Source organism: Thunnus maccoyii, chromosome 23 (genome assembly GCF_910596095.1).
Source record: "Thunnus maccoyii chromosome 23, fThuMac1.1, whole genome shotgun sequence".
Lineage (NCBI taxonomy): Eukaryota > Metazoa > Chordata > Actinopteri > Scombriformes > Scombridae > Thunnus > Thunnus maccoyii.
The window spans coordinates 8,344,565-8,353,727 of record NC_056555.1 but is presented as its reverse complement, the minus strand read 5'-3'; the positions used below and the strand labels follow the sequence as shown (position 1 = coordinate 8,353,727).

At 38.2% G+C, this 9,163-nt stretch overlaps 1 protein-coding gene across 1 annotated transcript; it reads left to right on the top strand.

Moving 5' to 3' along the window:
* The first annotated feature begins 561 nt into the window (after nt 1-561).
* LOC121890796 (solute carrier organic anion transporter family member 1C1-like) lies at nt 562-8,617 on the top strand. Its single transcript, XM_042403336.1, has 11 exons — nt 562-853; nt 1,044-1,190; nt 1,444-1,542; nt 3,392-3,658; nt 4,588-4,752; nt 5,814-6,009; nt 6,098-6,263; nt 7,017-7,201; nt 7,581-7,645; nt 7,738-7,855; nt 8,165-8,617. Exons 1-11 carry the CDS (start codon nt 718-720, stop codon nt 8,373-8,375), a joined length of 1,755 nt encoding a protein of 584 aa, XP_042259270.1. The 5' UTR covers nt 562-717; the 3' UTR covers nt 8,376-8,617.
* Nucleotides 8,618-9,163: the final 546 nt, after the last annotated feature.

The following is a 9,163-nucleotide window of genomic DNA, read 5'->3' as shown; positions in this document are numbered from 1 at the left end:
TGTGAGCACAACATGAATGAAAAGTAAAATTGTCAAAATTAGGATTTGACACAAGGCCCCCCTACAATAATGGACCAAAAGATTAAGTAATGATGCATGACAATAACGCATACCTTAGTTGATATTGTGCTTTAGGGGGGCAAATTCCTTAACAAACTTTCAGTTAATTAAATTCCTTAATTAAAAACCAAGTGATGCAGAGTAAATCTGGGCCTTTTGGGGCCCTGGGTATGTGGGGCCACTTTTCCAAGGTTATAATCCAGCCTTGAATGTGCATCTCATTGGCCATTCCTAAAAGTAGTTAGTTATCAAGACACATACAGCATGTTTTTGGCATGTTTTCCTTGCTGCTTGCCTGTCCCCACTAAGCTCCAGCTAGGCTCTGATCCATGATCCCAAATTTGGATTGTCTGACTCCAGTAGAGCGCTGGCGGATGATAAACCCAACTTTGGACATTTAAAACATCTTCTAAAACCACATCACCCAATACTTTTTGTCTGCAATCCAGACACTGTCTGCCTCCAAGAAAATTAAATTATAGTCAAAATATAAACGTAGTTCATGTGCCATGTGTAGGTCACAGGATTTTGGAGTTTGAATGATTCCTCTCTAGATGCATCAAAAACTATTTGTCAAGATCGTTTCCAGCTAGTTTTTCCTTATTTGTTTGTTAACTTTCTTGAGCAATAAGAAATGAGGCCGTTACACTTGTCCCAATGTTTTTCAGATATAAATATGAGACCAGTGTGTCTCACAGCACTGGTGTCAACAGCACTGAGAGCATCCTGCCCTGTATGTCCAACCACAGCATGATTGATGCAGATGAGACACCTGATTTAGCGTCCAGAACAGGTATATGGCAGACAAACTGAGTGCATTAGATGTTGCAGCAAATGTTGCTGTCGCTGTGATAGAAATGTCAACTTATCAGTCAGTTGTCCATATTAATATGATACCAAATCAATTTATAGAAGTAATGCTCCAGATAAAATCAACAATGTACAGTGTCACTTCCTGCTCTAAGACCAGTTTCTCTCCTCAGCTTGTGAAAAGGCAGCTGGCTCGTCCATGTGGATTTATGTTTTCCTGGGAAACATGTTGCGTGGGATTGGAGAGACTCCCATCATGCCTCTGGGAGTGTCTTACCTGGATGACTTCTCTAGAGAGGAGAACACTCCGTTCTATTTAGGTTTGTTACTTATTACTTCCCATTTTCTTAGTTTACCTGTTAGTGTTATATTTTATACTCCTTCCTGACAATGTTTTAATGTTAAACTGCATTATTTTCCATTTGCTTGAAACACTTTATTTCCCTTCATCAATTAATGTTAAATATTGCTTTTTATTGTTCTCCATGCAATCCACTGTCCCTCTAGATAATGCTGGCTAATTTCTACCGTACTAGAGTATTCATATTTCTTCCTCTACTTCTGTTTCTCCAGCCTGCATCCATACAGTGGGAATCTTAGGACCTATGTTTGGGTTTATGCTCGGATCCTTCCTTGCCAAGATCTACGTGGACATTGGATCTGTGGATTTAGGTACAGAACTTCTAGATATCAAAACAAAAAGTGTTTAATTTAGATAGTTTTGTTTAACTGTTGTTTGAACATCTGACATTGTCCAATGTTCATATTAAACATGGCCAAAGTGTCAAATAATGTGGTAAATATATGTAGAAGTAATCCCTGTTAGTAAAACGCACCAGCTTCAGACTGCTCAGTTCAGACAACAGGGCCAACGTTGGCTCATGATGGATTTCTTTATATGGTCATCTGCTCCACACACAGTGTGCAAATTCACTGTTCTGCTTTACCAACATTATGGCATTTTTCCATTGTTTCGGGGTATTCACACCGAGCCATGACTCAAGTCAAGCTGATACGCTGTGAGTGTTTTTCCATTACGCAACAGGGCAAAGGCCAATCAGAACAGAGTGGGCTCATCAGGAGGGGGGCCCTAAAGAGACAGTAGCTAAGACTGCCTGTTAAGAGACAGAGGCTGAACTGAGAGGCTGCGTAAAGGGCCAGTATAAGACATTTATATTACACAGGTTTTCGAACTGTGAATCATGCAAAGCTACTCTAGTGGAGTCCCAGAATAAAATTATAGAGCTGGAAATGAGCATAATAGGTCCCTTTTTAGTTAGTTAGTGTTAGTTAATTAGTTAGTGTTACCATTGCTTGATAAGAAAATGATGTGGCAGTATGCAGACCTATTACACAATCTCCCTTCTGTCAAAGTGCCATTCAGCAAAAGTTAAACCTTATTCCTTTTAAACCTACATGGTAAAACAGTTTGTCATGGAGTGATTATGGGTCTTCCAGAGATTACAGGGTTTCCTAACATCATCATCCCAGGGCTGCTGCTGGCAATTCGGGTGCCTTAAAAAAAACACAAATATTTGGAAGTGCAGTCTTCTTTAAACTGAAGATATATTTTCATTACAAATAACCAGGTAACCAGTATACAATAATAGTACATAGTATATTACACTAAAGAACTAACTATAGAACAGGCAAGAAATCCACATGCACAAATTTTCATTAGGTGTTCATTTTGTCAGCAATTTTAGTTTTTGTATTTAGACAACCTCATCCTGTTTTTTTTTAAAGTCAGGTTTTAGTTGACTAAATGTCTGGGCATTTTAGTCTCATCCTAGTCAAAGAAAACAATGAAAACTGTTGACAGTTTAGTCTGTGAGCCATCAGATTATATTGAACATTTCAGTCAATCCAGTCTAGCCAAAACCAATAATTTTTCGTAATTTTAGTCAAACTTATTTCACGTAAGATTTGATCAAGATCAAGGTTGCTACTTTTGTTAAAATAAATTAATATAAATAAATACAACTATTTTTTCTCTTCTCTGCCCCAGACTCCTGTTGCCTTTTTGGGGCCATTCTTTCATGCATTGTTGCATTACCTTCAGGCTTGAATTTGTCAGGCACAATCAAACAAACCACAGGGAAAGGGGGGAGGAGGGTAATATAATTCATTTTTATTATTTTGAGCAATTATATATATCTTGTATTGCCTACAATGGTCTTATGGTGCCTATTGTAGTTAATGTAGTTAGTTTAAATAATTCAGCATTATGATTATTATGATGATCATTAGGCTGTTTTAGTGACCTCTTCGGCACTTGGTGCCCTACTAAGCGGTGCTTGGTGCATAGCAGCAGCACTGGGTCATCCTGTTTACATAGTAAGACAAATTCACAATTTATTGCATGGATTAGAACTATTGACAGTCCCTGAGCAAGACCATCCCCCTGCTAATGTTTAACATGCCACATCGAAAAAGGTCAGGGATTACCAATGAAAGTCCAGTAAACACAAAGAGCCGTGCCCTTCATAACCTGCTGTCTTCAACCATCTCCCTCTCCCAGACAGTGTGACCATTAACCATAAGGATTCCCGCTGGGTGGGGGCCTGGTGGCTGGGCTTCATAGTGACAGGCACAGTGATCCTGCTGTCAAGTATCCCCTTCTGGTTCCTGCCAAAGTCTCTGCCCAAGCAGGGGCAAGAGCAGAGCCAGGCACAGAGTAAAGGCACAGAGCTCGCCACAGTAGCAGAACAGGAGAATTTCCTGCCAGAGGAAAACCAGGATCATGAGGAGAAAGAGAAGCCAGTTACATTCCAGGAGCTGGCTAAAGGTATCACACAGCCTGAACAACTTTAGACACTATGATTTGATTTTAGCCTAAGGTGATGCTGACATACATACCCAGCATTTAAGGACAGGTTATAACATAAGACTTGAAAACATTCCATAATAAAAGATAATGGTTGTGCTGTTTTAGTCTTTATCTACATTGAGCAGAGAAATAAGAACAATGCAGGTCCTAAACTATTACATTTTAAATACCAGCAGATGTGTCACTGTGCAAATAGTTTTAAGGGTTTAATGGTTAACCAGTTATGGCTCAGACAAATCAGGGCCCAGACTGGTAACCCTGAATCCTGGACTTAAAGTAACTAATTGCCATGCAATCTGGGCAAGAGTTGAATGACACATCTGGACAGAGAAACATGTGGGGACAGTCATGTCAAAGTACATGACAGAACATTATATCATACTACTATAACAGTGTCTCCAAAATGTTCACTTTTGTAAATACTTCTTTTAAATTTATATAATTTGAAGATTTTATTTCCAAAAAGCAGCAAAAAAAGAGCTAAAAAAGACGACTATAGAAAACAGTAAAAAAATTATCAGTAATACAAAAGAATATGAACAGTATGCAGGTTATGTAAAATTGTTTAATGTGAGCAAAGATCAGCATGTAGACAATGTGCATAACATGAAAATTACTGCAGTGAAACGATTAGATTATTTAATTAATGTTAATTTAGTAGTTTAAGTTAGACAAGTAAATAGATATAAGCATACTAAATGTATAATGTGCATAAACATTTGCATTGTAAATGTGTATACATGTATACTGTAAGTATGTATACTATTTTGTGAATAGAATGCTATTAAATAAGTTATTTTGATTTAATGCATTTTTACAGTGAATTGTATATTTCAATAAAACTCTTTAAATGAATGCTGTCATATATACTATTTGTTCTTCACCAGACTTCATTCCATCTCTGAAGAGACTCTTCAGGAACAGCATCTTCTCACTGATGATCCTCACTTACCTGGTGGCTGTCAACGGCTTCATCGGCATGATCACCTTCAAGCCGAAGTATTTGGAACAAATCTACGGCCAATCTGCCTCCAAGGCCATTTTCCTTATAGGTACAGAGCAATAACTGACCCCCATTCACTCTGCATTTACTGCACTTTGCAGCCCAAGGCCACTGAAACAATGATGTTATTGTTATTGAAGGGAAGTGTGATTGAATGAGATAAAGTTGACTTGAAAGCACTAAAGTAGCCCACTGAGGGCTACTGTTGTGTTTGTGAGTGTGTGTATGTGTGTGCATATGTATGTGAAGTGAAGTAGCATCTACGGTTATTTTATTCATTTTTTATGACTGTTTACCAGCTACTAGCCTAGCTACTGTTATTTTTGGAATATTGATATTCTAAAGTCATTGTTCTACAATCACCTACTGTACAATTAGGAAGTATAACATTAGAACAACAACGACTGTGTGTTTAACAGCACTAGTTTTAATGCAAAGAGATGTGGAATTCTCGCTTCCGCAATCCATGTTTGCTTATTGTTTGTCTTCTGGGTTTGGCTTTCTGACAACATAACTTTCAAATGCAGTGGTGTTTGGTTGGATATCTATGATTACAGAGCTTCTTACTGGCATGTGAATGCGTCATGAGGTGGACATTGCAAATGAGCCTGCACACAATGATTTAATTAAGCCAGAAGTTCCTAAGAAGTGCTTGTACCCAAGGGGGTTCTGCATCTGCTGGGTGGAACATGGAAAGATTATGGAGAAATTGGAAACACTGAGTTGAAAAATCCACTCATTGAGTCAACTGTAATACCTAACTATGGATTCCATTTGAAAGTGTGTGGAAACTGAGTGTCAGTCAGCTAAAATGGTTGAAACAGATGACTAAAAGTATTAACAGCACACAAAGTAATTTCTTAATATAAGGGAATATGGTTGAAATAGTTTGTTAAAAGTAATAGTTTCAATTTGACAGTTCAAACAGCTAAAAGGAATGGATAAATGATTACTATGACATTTGGTTTTTTATCACATTTTATTACTCACATTTTATTATTATGGCATATGTATATTGTTTGACAGTATGGCATAAAATTGGGATCAGTAGGACATTTTCATTTTGTAGTATATCCAGTGTATTGATCTGTTTCATCCACCACCATCCAGGTATACTGAACCTGCCAGCAGTAGCTTTGGGCATCATCACCGGAGGTTTCGTGCTAAAGCGTTTTAAACTGGGCATCATTGGAGCAGCCAGGGTGTCTGTAGCTGCCTCTTTCGGATCGTTTTGTCTGTTTTGCGTTCAGGTCTTCATCCACTGTGAAAATGCAGAGGTGGCTGGTCTCACTGTCTCATATCAAGGGTGAGTGCTTTGTTAAGTTTCCTATCACTATGTCTGAATTGATTGTGTTTATTGATGTGTTGTTTCTTTTTATATCTGTGTGCATCAGGGTTCCTGAAGTGTCCTACAACCAACAGACTTTGCTGTCACAGTGCAACATGGGCTGCTCCTGCTCAATGAAGCACTGGGACCCAGTATGCGCCTACAATGGCATGACGTATGCCTCTCCCTGCCTGGCTGGCTGCCAGACCTCCTCTGGCATTGGCAAGGAAATGGTTAGCAGTACTTTAAATGTTCTTATAGAGATCGATGAGACAGGTATATTAACAGGTTGGGCTAGCAGTGAGGCAAACAAGTTCTTCTTATGTGTAATTTCATGTGACTTCTTGCAGAACCTTAATGGAGAGTAAGCATAAGTTTCCCACAAGTTTTTCTGGATAACTTGCAATAATATTAATCACAAGAGGTTACATTTACAGCAAAGTTAAGTTTGACACCGTCATGGTTCTGTTTTAAGTCTCACAATGTCATAGAATCTGATCATTTTGCAATGACAATGATTAATCATGCAGGGAAAAGAGGGGGGAAAGGGACAGAAACACAGCACAGATACCAATTTGTGCACAGACAGTAGCTTCAAAAAACAAGATGCAATTAAACTAGACAGACAAAAAGTCTCATAGTGTCAGAGGGTTGATATACTGTAGGTGTAAATTGCCACTGGCAACTCCTAGAGGCTGTCATACTGAAAACTTTGCTATTTTTCTAGCCTCATCAGTTTTTTTTCCAGATGGTGGCAGGAGAGTAAAGGCCACAGGGTCATTAAAATCAAAGGGGTTTATCCTCCTGGGAGCATAAATGTGCTATCCACAGCTGTTATAAAAATATGAGTAGTAACTGTCATGAAACTATATCAGAAAAACCCAAATGGACTCTTATTTTTCTCAAAGCAGCAAATGTTAAACACACATTGCAGCCCACAATTACTGTAAAGTTGTTATTCTCATCTCTTTTCTCTGGTTCTTCAGGTGTTTCATAACTGTTCCTGTGTTGGGGAGATGATGAGTCCAGGCATGAACATGTCTGCAGTGCTGGGCCAGTGCACCAGGAAGAGTGACTGTGATCGTATATTCAAAATCTACATGGCTTTGTCCGTACTGGGATCCTTCATATCTGCCTGTGGAGGCACGCCGGGATACATTGTACTGCTCAGGTCAGAGAGACTGAAGCTGAAGGGGTTAATACCTCAGCTCCCTTCTTAACAGCTGGCTATGATGATACCTTGCAGCGTCTCATTGATTTTTATATAGTGATTTTAAGCCATTACAATCTTTAGAAAGGTGTCAGCAAGCACGAAACAGATATTTTGTATTATAGTAATGTCAAAATTCATCATGTTTATGGGTCTTTGCTCTAAGAAAGTTTTGTGTAGTCACTAGTTTTATTCTCTGGTTACCTCAAACATGCTTCACTTGGAGAGAAGAAGCCACCAAACTGCCTCTGTAACACTATTTTCAGTAATATATGTGTGTGGTTTAAGCTAAAATGCTAATATTAACGTCTAATATTATGACTTTTGGTCAATGTTCTAGGTCCATACAGCAAGACCTGAAGTCATTGGCCTTGGGAATGCAGACACTGATTGTAAGAACTCTGGGTGAGTACTCCTAGTTTTTTGAATATACAGTATTTTTGTAAGTATTTTGCATGTGTTTATATGTGTGCACCTGTGACTTTGTGTGTTTGCAGGGGGCATCCCTCCTCCTATATATTTCGGAGCACTCATTGATCGGACCTGTTTGAAGTGGGGCACCAAACAGTGTGGAGGTCAAGGAGCATGTAGACTCTATGACGCTACTGCATTTAGGTACAGTGAAACCAGACTTATTTTCTTGCTAGAATATCCTTCCAGTAATCTCTCAGACAGACAGAAGATGTGTTTTAAACATTTAAAAGGCGATATCTAGATTCAAAAAGGGTTTCTAGAAGTAGAGGATCAAATTAATGCACATTTATTCAGGTTATATAATTGAGTAACTTTAATGGGCATTTTATGACATCTATTTTACATTTTTTCTAATTCTGTTTTGTGTTTTAAGTATTTAAAAGTATTAACTATTAATTTTAAGGATTCTCTATAAATTCCTCTGTCTATTACTAATACCTGTACTTGCAGAATTACATTTATGGGGCTGATTACTGGACTCTACTTCCTGTCCAACACGCTGTGGGGATGCCTCTACCTGAAAATCGTCAAGAGACAGAAGAAGTTGGCTCTCAGGAATCAAGCCAAAGAAAATGGACTGGAGGGTAACGGAGTCAATGGACACGCCAATATCAACATTGCCAAAAGCACAGAAGATACAGACAAAGAAAGCACAATTTAAGGTGTTTTGTAGTGTAGGAGGAACGACACAGATTTTCCATAGCCTACGTACTGTACTGCATCCATACTGGACCAAATGTGGTAACGGTACAGTGTCAGCGCTCTTTGGTCAAGCAGTATGTCTCTTTTTTTATGCAGATATTGTGCCCAAAACATCACCTACTGTTTGCTCACTTTAAAAGTCAAAGATCCTGACTAGAACTTATTGTAAAAAAAAAAAAAAAAAAATCAAATCATAATAAATGACAAGTAATCCCCATCTGAAGAAAAATACTGAACAAAAATTGACAGAACAACATACTTAAAGGTCATTTTTAGCTCTACTTCTAGAGTAGCAAAATAGTCAACACTCAAGATGAAATCTTTCATGTCAGAGGAAGTGAGAAGATATCTGTCAAATATTTGGCGAACAGTTAGCTTGTGAGCTTGTGTTCGCCATTTATACTTCAACATCAGTAGGTCAGGTAATAGTAATGTCTCATCTAGCAGATGCACATTAAAAATATGGCATACATGTACACGGTATATACACAATATATGGTTTTAAATACTAGTACAAGACAACTGTAGTGTTTGTGGACAGAGATGCAGTAACATCACTTAATAACATAAAGTATTGATCATGTTTTTTGTTGGTTATTTACAGTGTTTTCTGTCATGTTTTTCAGTGAGGAGAGTGAGAATTAGACTATAAAGATTAGAAAGCCCCTGTCATTGTCTTCACTGAATGGCAGTGTAATGGGTGGCTGAGGTTTATGTTTAGAGTGTGTTAGAGTTTAGCAAAAAGTT